Below are 18,127 nucleotides of genomic sequence, written 5' to 3'. Positions count from 1 at the left end.
CTGATTCCTCTTCTGTAAAGCCAAGAGATGTGAATCAGACCAGAGCTACTTCCAGGACATTTAGATCCAGGAAAGTACATCCCACTCAGTGCACAGCACTCAGGGAAGCATAGAGGACACGATCTGTGAAGAGGAATTAAAAACACCCCTGGACTTTCTGCTATTGCAGTCTTACAGTGACTTTCTGAATGGTAGCATCTGGTACCACAGGGTGTCACTGCCAGCTCACCAATACCAACAGCATCAAGAAAAAAGGTGGAACTGAGACCCTCAGAAATATTTCTTCCAGGATATTTGCAACAACCAATATTCACAGTAAAGAAGTTTGTTCTCTTTCCTCATGCCTCCCCTGGCTCCTATCATTTTACAGGTAAAAGTCACATTATAATTAGCATGGTAAAGAGTCATTCACAGGCAAAATGTTTAGCCTTTAGCTGTTAACTCTGCACTTCCACCCACAAGCAGACTTGTCAGGCTGCAGAGGTGACTGAAAAACCTTGCAGAGTTGTATCTTCCCTTCATCCTACCACTGCAGAGTGCATGCTCCTGCATGGTCTGAGCACAGCCCCATACACCTGTGAGTAGGATACCTCTCACAATATAGAGGAAATCCACATTTTCCACGTGCCCGACACATCATGTCACAGAATTAAGATCCTAAATGCCATACTCAGCAAGAACTCTGCCAGAGTTTAGATTTTATGATGTATTCCTGAGTTATTATAAACAGAAACTCATTGAAAGCCTCTGGAGAGCAATATAAAGATCAGATGAGCAGAACTGCAACACTTCCTTCCGCATGTGAAAGGATCCTGAGGTTCAGGATGTGTTCACAGCTCAGTACCACTCACCACCCACAGTCTAGGGTGACTCTCGATGTGTTTCTGAATGGCTGACTCCACCCCCTGGCTGCTGCACTGCCTCAGTGCTGCCTCATCACTTGATAAAAGTTTATGAATGGAAAATTTATTATGGCCAACAGAGAATTCAAATTGGGACAGAATTTGAATTTGGGTAGAATTTGAATTCCAGTCCAGCAGTTTTTAAACAACAAATAACAATCTTCAGTGATGTGCTATGTCCTGAAAGACTTTCGGACAGCCACAAATACAAATTTGAACACAAAGGCATAGCCAGTGGATCTGAAAGCATCCAAGGAACAGCAGAATGAGCCCACAGCTATAGCACCAGACAAAAATAACACTGGAATAATTCAGAAGACTTAATGAAGGTGCACATATTATTTCCAAGTCATTACTGGCCTATTGAGATCTGTTCCAGGGTTTCTTGCTGGGATTTAGTCAAGCCCTCAGAAAGGGAATACGCCTGCTACCTTACTACATATTCACAATCCCATCACACAAAGGCCAGGGCTTAGGACATCCTGCTCCAGGCTCCCACACTAAACACCTCTGGAACTGGTCTCCTAAACGTGACATACATGAGCAGAAACCAGTGATATGTAGCATTGCACATGCCCGGGCTTTGCTGTAGAGCTTTGTTTGCTTTTCTACCATTTTAGCATTTTTTATGCTTGTGAAAGACACGTAGCTAAGTATCAGCTGTGGAGAAAGAACCCTGTCATGTTCCACTGTGGGGAACTGCGAGGAGTTCTTTTAAAAACAGAAGCTCTAGAATGAAACTAGGTCAAGAGACAACCTTGTATCTGAGAACTGTTTATTGGTAACCAAAAACAACAAGTAAATCCCAAAGTTCAGGAAGGACAATTTCAGCCTTCCCAATCTAAGATTTGGATATGATCTAATGACACTGTCACTTATTTATGAATCACCCCAGCCCAGGTAGCCTTGAGAACTGAACACTAGAGAAATGTGTGCAGGCTCAGAGCAAGCTTTAGGAGCCTGGAAGAAACTTGTTTTGATTTAGATGCCAGGCCCAAGGGAGCATTTAAACTCCTGACTCCCCAGCAGAGGTTTCTAACCCATCTCCTGTGCCACATGTGCAATGAACTGTTTGTATAACACCAAATTCAGTAGAAAGGCACTTCTGCTAGAAGTTCAGGAATGGAGGAAAGTACAGTTATTATAAATGTTTCATATATCTGTACGTAAAGATTGATTAATAGATGGATAAGTATGTATAGACATCTGTACAACCACCTACATTAGTATGTATATGAAGTCCTTTTTAGACCCTTCCCCAAATTTCTAAGTTATTTATGCTTATAAAGGCAAACTAAGCAAACTAAGCAAGCTTTAGAGTTAAGCCAACTCGGATGGTTATATGTGTCACAACAGTTTCTGAAAAAATGATGACAGAACTTAAAAGTCACCAATAAAATAATAATAATAAATATTTTCCTATTATTTTGGCAGCTTATGCCTCTTGTGCATACTGCTCAATGCCTTACTAGTTCAGTATGTCACTATGAAGCAAGAAAGCAAAAGTCATAAGGCTGACTGCTTAGCTTACAAGAAGCTCCATCACAAATTGGAGAAAAAAGGAAAACTTGGAGCATTATCAGTAATACAGAGATTCTACCAGTATCTTTAATGCAATATTTGCTCTGCAGACCTGCAAAAACTTGCTTTAAAAGATAACTGTGATCTTTCATGAACCCAATCTCATTTCAGCAGCAGAGTTTCATGCTTCTCTGTGAGTGTGAGATGTATCTATTAAATTCCTTTCAAAGGCCTTGGCTGACCTATTTATTTTGCAGTTGAGGGCCAAAATAACTCAATATCAAATATCTGCAAGCACCTTAGTACTTTTGGAAGAGTGGCACTGCTGGATCAAATCCTCACGTTGGTCACACTGCTTCAAATGCAACAAGAATCACCTCATTATGTCTCCATTTGGAAGGGATTATAATGCAATATTATGACACAAGTCTGCCCTCCTGTGAAGGCATGGGGGTAATGGGGATTTGAGTCCTGAATATCTAACTACTGTTGCAAATGGAAGACATTTATCAAGAACAGAGACATGTATTACTGCAAGAAATACAGTACCCAAGTCTTAAACCTCATTAACCTTAATTAAATGGTTTTGAAATCAAAAAAATTCTGTAGTAGTTTAAATGCATTAAAGGGGCCCTGTGTGTGACTGGTTTTGATATGTAAACATGCAAGCACTCCCAGAAGGGCCACATCCTTAAAGACCACAGGTTATTTATGTGTCTGCTTTATGAAGGCACTGCCCCATCTGCTGAACCGGCCACGTGCATGGGCCCCACTGCTACACTTGAGGGTGGCACTGCAATAAAAGTTTTTCTGGTAAGAAACCCAGACATGAAACAATCACCAAAGACAATGACAGCCATGAAAAACTATTTAGGCTGCTGATAGTTCAGTACATGTCATTAGACAGCCTGACTAAATTAGGATACAGAATTTTAGGCATCCCACACTCTTCTGAGCAGAGGTGGGGTGTGTTATGTTCCTGTCTCATGGAAACATGGCACATGGAAGAATGAGAGTTGGGTTTGTGCATCCTTTGCTGCTTATTTCTCTCTCTTTTTACACCCCAAAAACTGGATGTGAAGCTGCAGATCTCCTTTCTACCTGTATTAGGGAGCAAAGAGATGGCAAATGCCCACCATTGATAGCCTGTGCAGACAGACCAATAAAAAAATACAGCAGTATTGGGTTTGCATGGCCAGGCTTTGGTAACAGGGTGGGTATCCCAGGGGTGGTTTCTGTGAGAAGCTGCTGGAAGCTCCCTCCATGTCTGGCACAGCCAGTCCCTGGCAGCTCCAAAGGTGGACACACCACTGGTCAAGGCTGGGACAATTAGAAATGGTGGTGACACCTCTGTGATAAGGTATTTAGGAAGCAAGAAAAACGGAAAGGTCATTGCACGGTTATAATTGTGGCCAGAGAAGAACGAGGTGAGAAGATGTGAGAGGAACAACAGTGCAGACACCAAGGTCAGTGAGGAAGGAGGGGGAGAAGGTGTTCCAGGCTCTGGGAATTGCAGCCTGTTCACAAGTACTTGCTAGCACAGCACTATGTAGAACAAAGATGAAATTTTTTTCTTAAGTATTTCTGGTGGTCACAGGCAGAAGAATGGTACATTCACCATCCCATCCAACTGCCTTGAAATCTTGGCAATTGGTGGGTTACACTGACAGAAAAATGATTTACCCTAAAAATCCTGCAATGCACCAGACCAGAGAACTGAGCACAGGACACACAACAGCTGGAGACAAAAGGGGTACAGCTAAAGCTATCACATCCTCTGGCCATCAGGCACACCTCAAAGGGATGTCTCATATATGGCAAGAGACCAGAAACAAATCTGGCTGCTGTCTGTTCTTGCTACCCAGCTGCTTTCCATTGATGTTTGACTTATGTAACTCCACTTCAGGGCCTTAGCTGGATCTCCATCCAGCCATCACATCAGGAACCTCTCATGCCTGATCCCTTCCATTTGAAGCCTTTGCTTCACCCCTTTGACATCTGCTGTTTCATAGTACCCCACATCCATCCCGAGCTCCTCTTTCAGTCCATTGCAAGCCCCCAGTCATCTGCTGAGCTCCTCTGCTGCACAAGCCTCTCTGCATTCACCTTCACCAGAGGCTGCTTCAGTTCTGGCTGGACAGCTGCACACACATTGTCTCAAGTAACTCCTCACTCATCTGCGTATGAAACTCACCATAAACAACTACTGTAAACACAAACTGCTTTCAATTGACCAGCAGTAACTCAGTGTTTCACTGAGTACTTATAAAAGGTCACAGTTCTGTGTTTTCCAGTTCTGACTAATAGTATCCACCACTTGTAACACATAGAAATGGCAGTATTGCTCAGCTGCTTTTCACTTTCCTCTTTAGCACAGACTATTAGAAGACTATTTACCTAAAAAACTACACATTGAAAAGTATCTCTAGTGTCTAAAGGTACCCTAAAAACTGGACACAATGAAGGAAGTACTTCATGCCCATCTAAAACTCATGGATGTGCTAAATCAATGACTGGTCATTGATTAAAGGCTGGAGCACTCACCTTGAGCTTTAACACTTCAGCTGCTCAGCATGTGTACATGAGTAAGTATTGGTGCAAAGGACTGTCTTCTGCTTCAACTGACAAACTGCTGGATAGCTTTTAAATGAAAAATAAAAAGAATAAAATAAAACATAAATAAAATCTGTGTTCCTCCAGACCCAGGGGAATAAACAAACCAGACCTTCTGGACCCAAGCCCCAGGCCCTGCCAGTAACAGACACAGCACTAAGGGATGCACAGCGTGTCCTGGTGCTTAGGTTACCAGCTTCTGAGCTCAGGAAAGAAAGGAGGAAAAGGCAGACTTCTGGATTATTTAACCAAGTCATTTCAGCAGTGATCACTCTTGGTGACTTAATGGAACAGAAGAGCAAAGTCCTCTGCCCATGGACAAGAAGTGACTGTGTGTGGCTCAGCTCATGGCCACATAAAACACTCTGGATTTCAGTCTGCTGGAGAATCCTCCATATGGGGACACCAGGGGAGCCCCTGCTGGCTGGGCTCACCCTTGTCTACCAACAAAATGCTGAAACAGTCCTGACCTGGTGCTACATGAAAGGAAACACTGCCAGAAGCATTTACAGGATCAGTTCTGAAAGCAAAGTGAGGTCCTGCCCTCCTGTACTGCCCTGGCTTAACCACACAGGCAAACAGCTGAGAAATGTAACTGTTTTCTGCTCAAAAGCAGCAGATTCCTTGGAGAAAAGGAAAGCTCACTATGACAGAAAGCAACACACAGGCAATGGTGATAACCTGACACATACTGGATAACGATCGCTGCCCAACCACTCCCAGAGAAAACTGAAATTAAAAATCACAAGGCAGACACAGAATAGTATCTGTTGTGTGTGTGGTGAAACCTCGCAGAGTAGGTGGCCAAAGCTCTGTACACACTGAATCATCTCACAATACTGCCAAATTCCCCAAACCCTGACCTTGGCTTGGTCAGCCTGTACTCGTGAGAAAAGGAACTAAACATCTTTATGGAACAAAGCACTGAAAAGTGATGCCTTGGGAAGGCTGGCCTGGAACAGAGACTAGACAGAGCTAAGAGAATAAAGTAGGTATTTATTGAAAGGCCTTTAAGGATCCACCTTGGGCAACACAAGAGCCTGGCCAGGGCTACAGCCAAGATGGACCCAAAATGGTCACGGAATGGACGACCGGTCACGAGGTCTCACACTTTTATAAGTTTTGGTCTGTTTGTATACTGACTTTCCAACAACTGAACAAATGAATCAACACGAAGAGGAGTGTACCTGAAGAGCTGTTTACATTTGAGCTGGACTTTGTTTATCTGCACTCACAGGCAAATACAGACATGCATGGAAATGCATGTGCAGCCCCATGCAGAGATCACATATGAGTTGCCAAAGAATAAGATGTGATGTTGAATGTCCAAGAGAATAAATCTTCCCGTGTTTTTAGGCTCCCTCCTGAAGCTGTTGCTGATCTATACACTTTAGGCTCATCTAACACTGCTGGGGAATTGATTACTTTTAAGGCTGAGCATTCAAGACTTTTACCCAGCCTTGTGTGTTTTCTCATTTATTTTAAGAAAATCCATCATACGTTTATTTTCAGGCAGCTACTCAAAGAGAAAAAAGGATGGCATAGCCCTCCCTCAGTACATCCAGACTGTTTTCAAGAGACATCCAAGTAAAGCTTTTGAAGAGTCACAAACATTACCTTGACTGTGAGGATTACCCACTTGTGAGGATTTCTGACATTGCCTTTCAGTCACATTCCCCTTTTAAATCATTAATCAACATCCTCCAAGGTGCTTCACCCTTCCAAGGTGACTGAACCTACTCCAAGAATTTTCTTCTTTTCTGAAATACACTTGAATAGACTGAGCAGACATGTCAGCTGTGCCTTCTGGATTTTTTAAAAATTTTGCTATTTCTGGTAGCAACACCATTTTCATCACCAGAACTCATCCCTGTGAGCCAGAAAGCAGCAGATCAGCTGTCTACCCTGACACTTTGCAGTTACTCTTGAGGAGACTGAGCTTCCATCAATCCCAGAACACAAATTTAGGAATCCTGGAGCCTGGAAGCCTGGGCCTGAGGCAGCCCTCCTTGCTTGTTGCAAAAGCTTTGCTGAAAGCAGCACATTCCTGCATAACAATTCCATTTCAATTAGAAAATCTTTGCCAGTTCAAAATACTTGGGAAGGAACTGATGGGATCTGGACTTTCTCAGCAACCCCATGTGTGGAGAAAGCAAACAAAAGCAGCACACAAAATCTGAGTTCACAGCCGTGCACCCCCCAAACACAAACAGTCTGTGGATTAGGATTAGCCATCAGGAGTGGCTCTGAAGGGCTGACCCGCCCTTGTCCATCACCTGCCAAGGACGTGGCAACGCCACACTCTGGCAAAATTCAGCAGCATTCAGAATTCTTACAACAACCAGGTGCTGGTGGCACCTGGGACGGCTCAAAGCTCCGTGGTCTGTGATAACAGTCCAAAAGTGCTGCTGCCTCCTGAGGATCCCACCTGTCGTGCCCTGGGCAATTCAAAAGCCACTGTTCCCTTGTGCCTTTGTCTACCAGGGGTCATTCAGGGAAATGAAATTATACTAACTGAATTAAAACCAGAAATCTGTTAAGATAAATTATGCTTAGGCTCTGATGGAGAATTGAAGCATCATTAATTGCCTCCATTCCTACTCCTTTAATTCTCAGAATGAGTGCCCATACAGACTTCTAATGAGGCTTAATTAATTTTCTTCTATTGCTCCTGTAGACAACTCATGAATTACAGTATTAAAGCACCCTGACTCAAAGGATTCCTGCACTGTGGGAGCACTCCCTGCTCAGAGTTTTTCAACAGCTAAAATTTCTATGTTATCTTTTATGCCAGATTTAGTCTACTAGCCCAAATGTCCACAAGACATCTGTACAGATGAATGCCATTAGTTAAAACCTTCTCCCTCTTTTACTCAGCAAAGTTGTAGGGTCTGGAATTACATGCTAATTCAAGTTAAGAATGATTTTACTGATTTCACTCTATTTTGGTAAGGATTAAAGGTTTGCCTAGCAGTGTACTTGTAGTGGTTTTAATAGATTGCTTTCATCACTAGGGGCAAACTCCAGGAGACATTTACTTTAGTTTAACCACCTCTGCCTGAAGACATGGCTTTGGTTAAGTAACTGGTATCCTTCATAGAACTGACACTTAACCTCATTATAGGTACTTTTAAAATGCACCGTGAGTGTAACACCCAAAGGGAATCTGCACAATGCAAACTGCCTTCAAAAATAATTGTGTTTAATTGGTATGGACAAAGTTATGGTTGTGTTCCAAAAAACCCATCCTTCTGCTGAAGATGGGGGACAAGATGCACATTTCAATTACTATGACATGGTGTTCATGAGACAGGTTCACATATAACAAAGGAAAACTGTACCATTTTATGTTGCTTTCCTGTTTTACCACTGCTTAAGTTTACAAAACTGGCAACACATGGTGTTGTCAGGTATGTTGAGAGCTGGTCTTGGAGAGTACTCGATTTGAAAAGAAAATCTCTTTTCAGGTGGCCATTGACTTCCACTGCCCTTAGTTAGAAAGGATGTGTGTAGAACTCCTGAGCTCTGTGATGCAGAAGCACAGGCTGTGCTGCAGTTACTACTGAACAAGCCCCTGCCAGTCAGGAATGGTTTGGAGTAACCACCACTGCTCCCCAACCCCTGCCCCTAGAGACACAACAGTATGAAGAAATTCAAAATTAAATATGACAAGCGCTCCTCATCAGATGCTATATGCCCTGTTAAAAATCCCAGCAAGACAAATTCATTCCAGGGTAACAAACCTGTGTCAATTTAATTACTGCAAACTGCACTTGCTGATAGAGGCAATAAATAAACTAGAAAAAGAGAATATTGCACAAAAACAAACGTATTTACAAAACACTCTGAAGTGTGAATCTTGAGGGCCAGATTCTCAGTTTTGCATGTGTGAACACAAAGAACAGAGGGCTCTTCCCTTTGTGTCCTGGCTGCAAGATTTCTTCCCTGACTCTTTATGGGGCTGATGTAAACAACACAAACATAGCACCCTTTCAGCAGGAAGGAAGAAATATCCAAATTTATGCACAACCCAGAGAAAGCATAGGTTTTTGTTATGGTGATTTATATTTAAATAAACTCTACAATACATTTATTTATTGGTTTCCTCTTTTTGTGTCTTCTAAACCAAGAACTCAGACAAAGGTAAAGAGAAACTAAAAGCATGTGGAAACCTCACACCCACACCACTTTGTTCAACGTGTGCTTCAGTTCTAAGAAAATTAGTAAGAAAACCTCCCAAAAGCAAGCACCACTTATGAAGACCCGTGGCCATAAAGAATTGACTGCAAGTGGCATCACAGTGTTACAGCACCTCTACAGCTGCAGCTTTCTGATAGCAAAGGTTTTGTTTTTAACCACTCTGCTGTCCTTAGGTTGATGTGTGGCTGCTGAGATGGAAAAAGAGCACTCTCTGCATTTTACTTTCAGATCTGGCAATGTACTTTTCCACTCCTTTAAAATGGAAGGAACTTTGCAAAAATAACAAAAAGGTCACCCTGGGCAGCTTTATGTATTTGTTTTGTCTTCCTTAACAGAGAGAGAGACAACAGGCAAGAGAGTTCAAGCGAAGCACAGGGAGCCAGAGAGGAAACCACAGGTTTTAGTTTTTTCTTCAGAACTTTTATTGAGTGAGGCCTCATCCCCCAGCATGAGAGATATTGTGTTATGTTTTGTGAGGCCTCCTCCCTCAGCACAACAGATCCTGTGTTGGGCTCTTCTCAGTTTTTCAAATATGTCAGGTCACCCTGAGGGATTCTGTGAATTCAGATAATCCTGATGTTAACTGAAAAATGCAGATGAACACACTTTAATTCTTCTCTTTCGGCTTTCTCAGACCTCAGGAGAGATACCTGGAGGTAAGATGTTCCAATTTCAGCAGCCATAGTAATCTCGGACAACATACTTTGGGAAGCAAGTCAGATAGTGGTAGTTTTGCCTTTGGTTCAGAAAGTTCTTTTCTAAACTCTTCCTCTGTTTACCCCTCTCCCTCCAGTACCCTCATTTCACCCAAACTGAGCTCCTGTGCATCATTCTGTGCTGAAAAGCAGTTTTAGCTCTTTTATTTCCTTCACCCATAACTCTGCTGTTGAATTCCCTGCAACTTAAAGAGGAGCATCCTGGAGGCACTGCAGCTTGAGCTGCCTGTGGACAGCCACAAAGGATTAACATTGCAGTTTGTGCTTTGTAACTGAGCCAGGCTACCCTGGCAACTTGGTTTGACTGAGGTTTGACTGAGGTAAGGCCCTTTTTCTGAGCTGTGATAGAACTATCACTGACTGACAGAACAGCAAGCTCATTCCTCCCAGAGTTCTCTCTTTCCTGAAAGATTGCTGGTTTGTCATTACACCAGGTTATACACCAGGTGAGAAGCAGCTCTGTTGAACTGAAGAACCCAAATTTAATAATTAACCTGAGGACTGATCTCTGCTCCTTTAAATGGAGCAGTCTTTAAAAAATTTCCCTTTCTGTACAATAAGGAAAGTGTCTTCTCTTGACAAAGTAACAGAGCTTTCCCTTACACCATGAGAAGCTAAAACATAATACCAGACACACTCTGCATCAGTTCCCAAAGCTCTGCCACTTTAATCCAGTCTAACAGAACAGAGTGGTGCATTTCAACCTCTGGCATTTCAAGTGCTGTCTTAAAGAACATGAGCTATTCCTCAGTTACATCACACAGCTGCATGAGGCTGTCAAGGACAGAAACAGGAAATTTCAGCACTAAGTTTGACACTCAGTTCGGAGCCAACATCACTGGCATCATCTTCTATCCATGGGAGTCTGCTCCAGTCACCAAGTTTCTTATGGAAGAGTATTCACAGGGGACACAAATCAGGATTAGACAACATCCCCATCAAGACATCGTATCTCAATCCAGGAAATCAAAGCCCACAAGACCACCATGTGCAAGCTGGACAGCTGAATTGTTCTCTTCCAACCCTATTAACACATGGAGTTCAACTAAATTGACAAAATTCCATTATGTCACTAATGTATAAAATTTGCTTTTGTTTAACATGACATTCAAGTTCAGAAAAAAGTCTTTGCTCTGAATTCTGACTACTGACTAACACCACTAAGTATGTAAATAGCTAATTCCCAGATTTTCTTCTGACCTTTTCCCACAACTCCCATTAGATTTTAAACCACAAGATTAGCAGAACTATTGCTGAGAAAAGACTTTCACCATCCCCAGCACACAACCATAGGCCAAGCATGCAGAAATAAACACCCAGGGGCAAATTCCCTCTCACTTGGTTATTGATTTCCATGAACAGCTTTGCAGCAAGAATGGATTTGACCCTTTGCCCTGAACAGGCATCCACACTGTTAACACTTTGGGCTGCTGAAAAAAGCAGATTTGCAAAGAAAAAATCAGCACGTTGCCAGCTTACCACTGGATCCATTCAAAGCAGATCCTGCTGGAGTCAACACAGACTTCCTGAAGTAATCACAAAAAGCTTGCAGACCTGTCAGCAGCAATGCTGCTGAAGCCTGATCTAGAATGGGCAGTTTACCTCACCCCTAAGAACATTCCTGTGAAGAAGGTTTTTGCAGTGGTGCTCTCTCTGTGGAGTGTCTGGTGTCTGCTAACCCAGCTGGGTTCATGGAATGTGAATTCCTTGATGCATCATTACACATTTATGTGCCTGCTCCAGCTTTTCCCTGAGGCTCCTCTCCTCTCTCCAGACACCAGATTCCATGAGATTCCCATACTGCTGATTGTGTCACAATCAGCCAGCGGTTTCCAGAAGCCTCTGGAAGGTGGGGGCCATGAGAAGGGACACAAGACCAAGCAGACGTTCCTGTATGATAAAGATCTTTTTCTGAGATGATCAGGTTAAACCCACCATTAAACACTCCAGTAAATGGACACTGAGATGGCTGAGATATCACTGATTTCACTGAGAGGTGAAATCCCATTTCTTGACCCAGCAGACAGAATCTTACTCCTTTCCTCCATTTTCAAAACTGGCCTCATTAGATTATCCTACTCTTCAAAACAATTTCAGATACAGAACTAATTCATACCGCAATGAAGAGCAAAGAAACATTTATAAAAACACCAGAAGTCATGAAAATCTCAATTTCCTCACCCTTTAAAAATTCACCCCTGGTTCTCTCTTTCTCTTCTGCCTCATTCCTCTTCTCCACCATACCTTATGTTTTTCTTTAATTAAGCAAATAAAATATCTTAAAATTGTCTCTTGCCTTGAATTTTTCATTTTGTTTCTCCTACTTCTACTACACACACACAGACAGAAAAAATCTAACACTGAAGGCAAACACCAGCATGTGTCCTAATGTTTCTGTATCACCAATTTCGTTAGGATTTGGTTCCAGTGACCAAGTATGACCACGATGCACCCATTATTGTATTAATTGTATATTCACATTGAGGCCTATTCCAGATGTGAAGCTTCATATCCTGACCTGCTAATCCAGCAGCACACAGCATCTAATGGAAATCACATCACCACACACTTGTCAGCTTGCAAAACTTCATGTTTCAAGGCCTAGTTGCAAAACAAGTCTGTTCTCTCACACTCTCTTGATCTTACAGCATCTTTACTTTTAGATATTAGGATGTTCAGATATTAGATAATTAGATAGTTTAATTATTACATTACAATTATTATATTTTATTATACTATTATGTCACATTATTTATCATTATATTATATTATTAGATCTTCTATACTACATTACATATATATGACATATACTATATGACTCTATATTAATACAGAGTATAATATTATTATTCTACTATTTGATAATTTAGGTATTAGGTTTGTAAGATTTTTTAGACACTAGGCATTAGGATATTTAGACACTAGAATATTAGGACTTAGATATTATGACCACAGGAGCACAGAAGCTCTGGCACTCTGGGTAAGAAGTTTTCAATGAATGAGCAAAATCAGAGACTGTTTAGGAAGACTTCAGCAATGCAGAACAGAAAGACAGGCTGAGAAAAGTGACCAATTTACCTGAAGTATTAACAGCATCTGAATAATGGATGGTGGAACTCTGGCTCTGGAACGGGATAATGCATCTTCCAATTTGATATTGAGGGTAATTATATTCCTAAAATGCAGAAGAGCCAATTGCCGAACCGAGGGCTCCTTTCCCTTGGAAACACAAAGGAATCAAGACAGATCATGAGCGGTGTGAAAATGAGTTTCAAAATCCTCTGTTCACATTCCTTCCTCCACTCCTGAGGGATTACAAGAAGGGTAAACCTAAATGAAACACAAAGGAAACATAACAAAGGACAGAGAGCATCCCCAAGTCTGCACAGTAAATCTGATTTGGCAGTAATGAACTCTACGGATGGTCTGAATGTGTGTGCAGAGGATGAAGGGTTGGGGTGGGATGAGAGCTGGATGAGATATGAGTGTTTTGTATTTTAAATTATTTTACATCACAAATTAAATGTATCATAAGTTTAAAAAAAAACAGGGCTGCAGATTGGTTGAATTTCCATTATTTTGTAAGATTTTGAGTACTCCCTGTTTACTGTCTTCAAATTTGGCAGGAATGCTGACTCAGCCCACCTGTGGATCCTCCCCTCTATACAATTTGAAGAGACTTCACTTAAGGCAGGAGCAGAGCTGTAGTTTCACACTGCATTTCCAAAGCCATCTGTTCTCAGTTCAACAATAACTTCTCACTGAGGACAACTCCCAGCTGAAGGATACAACTCCAGCTCTGTCTACAGAGATTAACGTAGAGGTGTGAAATTCATTCTCTTTCTGGCATTAGGGTTTTTTCCTTGGGTAGACATGACCGTACACATGGAAGGTTTGGTATTCAACTGGTGTTGACTGAAGTCTGGAATAAAGAAGCCTGGCCCAACCCTACACATTCCATTTCACTTTCTAAATTATTTAAACTGAAGTAAAGGAGGCCCCAAATCTGCTTCAGCTGCTAATTAATAGAATTAACAAGAGCACATAAGCACCAGTTGGGCTTTTGGAAGAAACCTTAGAATATGAGCAACTAGATCTATTTGAATTTACACTGGACTCTTAAACCCTCAAAGTTCCTTTGGAAATTCAAGTAATTATTTCCATCTGATGGGGAATAAGACTTGTGTTACCAAAATATTTTCAAAGGCTTCAGAAACACAACAGCTAATAGGGATGTTTGGTGCAATTTTCAAAAACAACTTAACAAGTTCTAATTTAATCAAGTGCTTCATAAAGAGAGGTTTAGAGCCTATCTATACCTCTAAGTGTCCAAATATCTTGAATTTAAATTACAGGGCACATGGAAAAATCTCCCATTGTGTTCTAGTATGTGTTCAATAACATCTTATTTCTACTGTTTTAGAGTTTCTACTGGTGACACATTGGGTGAAGCAGCCCTGTGTGTTTTCTCAGCTCTTCCCTTTCACAATAAAATTCAGTGTGAAATAGCAGCTTTTCCTCTAAACCCAGATTTCATACCTGTAACTGTCTGAAGATGCAGATGGTAATATCATTAACATTTGGGCAATCATTTTAGGCATAAAGTCCACTTGAAAGAATGGGAGAAGGTTTCCAAAGTTTCTCCAAATATATTCAGGCATCAAGTTCCCACTAAAATCTGTAGGCATCTATTAGCAACTGCAAAGATGACTTAAACCTGTCTGGTACAGATTTTCTTGAGACTTCAGTGATAAACAATTCTCTCTGGTTATCACTACATTAGAAGATCAAGTACCTACTGTGTATTTAAAATTAAAATTACTGGAGTCAAAATCTGTGCTCATCTAAACTGGTCAAACTCCACTGACTTTTGCTGTCCACTTACCACAGCATAGAATTTGATCTCAGAAATACAATTCCTTTTCAAAAGCAGAGATACTTCAAAGACAAAGTTCACATTGCAGAGAAGGAGATGCATATATTTAAATCAACACAACTGCACGTATTTCACTGTGCAACCCTTCAGTTTATCATTCATAACCTTTTTTGACTTTCAGTGTGATTGGCAGATGGAATAACCAGCCCTCCCTGCACTCCACTTTCGTTTTCAAAGTTCTCCTTCATCGTTTCCACCCAAGCACTTCAAACCATTTGCATAAGTAACTTATTTGCATGAATAAAGAGAACAGCTGCACTGGGAGGTTGGTCCAAGGAGAGAGAATTAAGGATTGCATCAGTCTGCTGATGAACCTGTACAGCTGCTTTTTCCAGTTTTTCAAGATTCTATGATAATACAGTAATTTTTTCACCTGCACAGGATAGAAAATAGCCTGCAGCATGGGCAGGACATCACTGAAGAAAAAATCCCAGGTTTCAGCTAAGGTATCCAGTAGTTTCTGCCCTGCAAAAACACAAAACAAACTAGTGAAGAGTTTTGGTTGTAATCAGCCAGGTGCAAAAAGTAAAACATGCAGGAAACAATGTGAATCTGCTACTGTATGCTAAGATGAATCATGTAGCAGCTACTATTAGCAGCATGGAATCAGCTTTCCATTCTGGTGTATCACATCCTTCTGTGTTTGTGTCTTTTCAGGTGACTCATCTAATGGTGTTAATGAACTCAAGAGTCTGAGGTTACTTAGGAAAACCCTGTGAAGACGGAAGAGTAAAATAGCCCAGGTTACATCCTCCTCTTGCAGTAAAACTTGCTGGACAGGGCTGTGGAGGAGAGCAAGGGGAGGACACACCAGGTTAAATGTGGAAGCACTCCTGCAGAGGAGTTTACCCCACCCAAAGGTGCTCCCTCCTGCCTTTCAAGCTGCAAACCACATCTGTGGAGATGCTCAATAAAGCATCCCCTCAAACTGATCCCTTGTAGCTTTTCCACTGTTCCCTTTCCCACTTACATAGAAAAACTCATCCAAGATCTATGGGAAAGAAAAATCATGTTAAGGCTCTAATTTTTACTCTAACTTTCAAGCAGTGCAGTTAGAATTTGCTATGGGGAGAGTTCCCTGTGGTCCTCACAACAAAGCCACCTCCATGTCCACTCCTTCCCCAGCTGGAGCCGTCTGGAATCCTCCCCAGTGGAATCTGGAGAAGCTCTGGCCAGGCTGTACCAGTGCCTGACCTCATTTATGGCAGCATGACTCCAGAATTACTCTTAAAACAAGCTACAGCATTATTTTAGACTTAGCTACTTAAACTAACTGGGATCTTTATGCTTAGTTTTTTGTTTATTACCTATCTCAGGCTATTTTCAGTTTCCCTGAGCAGGATATAACTGAAGGAGAAGGAAGTGTCCTTGCTGGAGGCAACCCTTCCCTGACCCCCTCAATGCTGCTCTAGGCAATCACCTCCCCTTTATGAAGGTTAATGAGAGCACCAAGGCAGGACCCAACAGCAAACTGTAGGGATGGACTGGGACATGCTAACCCACAGTCCCAGGAAGATACTGGAAAGCATCCAGTGCCTCCAGAGTGCATTTGAAACTGTGACAAACACAGCCACGATAAAAGCCAAGTTACCTTCATAAAACCGGATCTTGTCCCGTAGGATCACCATGCCTTTTGTGAGCAGCTGATTCTGTAAATAAAATACAGACTACATTTACTCAGTTCTGTACTTCCCTTCAGCCATCATCCTTCACATTTTGTTCATCCTTAATTTTAGACAGTGAAAGGGGTCTTTTATTTTAAAAATTAACCATCAAAGGACTCTTGCTGTGTCCATCTTACTTAAATCACTTGGGACACTTGTGAAATGATGCTATAATCACCTGCTGTTTTCAGGACAAAGGATGTATTTTGTGCAGTACAGGGTGCTTCTCAAACTTCAAATGACTGACCTACAAAACACATACTTAAGGAAGCAGAAAGAATATTGCTTCAACAGACAGTAGTACTTACTTCTGAAAGTCTTTCCTAGTAACCGCAATGAACTTCACTGGTTTACTCAAGGACCTCAATTTTAAGCTAAAAACAATGTCTGAAACAAAGTCTGAAACCTCGAGAAAGACAGCAATGACCTACAGAAACACAGTGACAGGTTGGGCTTCCACTATCTAACTCTATGTATGTATATAAAATCCAAATCTCATTCATCTGTTAATTTCAAAAACACAGAGAAGTCAGTGGAGATCTCTGAATGGTTTCAAGGGTCTCCAGGTCATCACTAAGAGTGAGCAAAATTATTTTTCTCAGTAGCATAAAACAGAGTTGGATTTAAATAAAGAAAACACAGGCCTACCTGCAGATACTCAGTGAAAAATGATCCCAGTTCTGTTTTCAGTAATTGCCTGTATTAAAAAGAGCAAGAAAAGGATCTGTGTTATCAGCAAATCACATTAGCTGTGCACTGCATGAATGAGGGGGAAGTCACTAAAAGCAAATTACTTTAGTATGAGCATAGAGACTGTCATTAAGGACTACAAAGAGAGCAAACAAGGTCAACAATACTGACTCAAACCAGCGTTTTTGAGTGTTGAAAAATATTTGCTGTCATTTTAGATGCCCCAATTGCATATATGAAAGGAAAATAAGATCTGATGAAAAGAGGATGCTTTCCATCCTACATCCACTCAGGAGACTCAAGACAGCTGAAGTTTTATATGTTTTCAATGAAAGGGCAGGTAGGAATTTAATAGTTTATCTCTGCCTTTCACAATTCCTCTCCACTAAAACCTACAAAGCAATTCCAGAGAGCAACTGACTCCTATGGAAACAAAATCCCACAAACTCTCAAATTCAGAAACTGAATTCAGCTCGGTCCATAAGCCTGCTTGTATCCAGGTAGAATTCACCACATGGCTAGAAAGCTGTGTTATTTAAATCTCACATGCTGGATGCTAAATAATACTTCTCTTCAGTCAGGTCACTATTGAGGTGCATAAACAACAGCTCAGACCTTACAGAAACATTGTCCCAGCTGGGTTTTCTGAACAAATCTCTTTTGAAAACCTGTGTGACCGTGTCAGGTCTCATGAAGAACTGATGTCAAATGTGACTTAAAATCTAAACACCACTTCAGTTAGGGTAATTATGTGAATTACATATTCAACAGCACGTTGTCTATCCCTTTGTGTTATATCTTTAACTGACAACTGATTAATCAAATTATTTAAATAGTAAACAAAGAGACATCAAACCAAACCCAGCATATCCCTATATTCTGTGA

The 18,127-nt window shown here is 41.3% G+C and overlaps 1 protein-coding gene across 5 annotated transcripts in view; it reads right to left on the bottom strand.

Moving 5' to 3' along the window:
* PRR5 (proline rich 5) overlaps positions 1 to 18,127 on the bottom strand; it is a 70,155-nt gene that overhangs the window by 4,585 nt on the left and 47,443 nt on the right. For all 5 annotated transcript variants that reach the window (XM_063395276.1, XM_063395280.1, XM_063395279.1 and 2 more), the window contains 4 exons: positions 17,201 to 17,249; positions 16,480 to 16,537; positions 15,262 to 15,353; positions 13,031 to 13,171 (listed from right to left, as the gene is read on the bottom strand). In XM_063395276.1, coding sequence (XP_063251346.1) covers positions 13,031 to 13,171; positions 15,262 to 15,353; positions 16,480 to 16,537; positions 17,201 to 17,249 — 340 coding nt within the window. The remainder of the gene's footprint in view (positions 1 to 13,030; positions 13,172 to 15,261; positions 15,354 to 16,479; positions 16,538 to 17,200; positions 17,250 to 18,127) is intronic.

This window comes from Prinia subflava, chromosome 4, assembly GCF_021018805.1.
Source record: "Prinia subflava isolate CZ2003 ecotype Zambia chromosome 4, Cam_Psub_1.2, whole genome shotgun sequence".
Classification (NCBI taxonomy): Eukaryota; Metazoa; Chordata; class Aves; order Passeriformes; family Cisticolidae; genus Prinia; species Prinia subflava.
The sequence above is the reverse complement of the archived record's forward strand: the minus strand, read 5'-3'. Positions and strand labels throughout refer to the sequence as shown.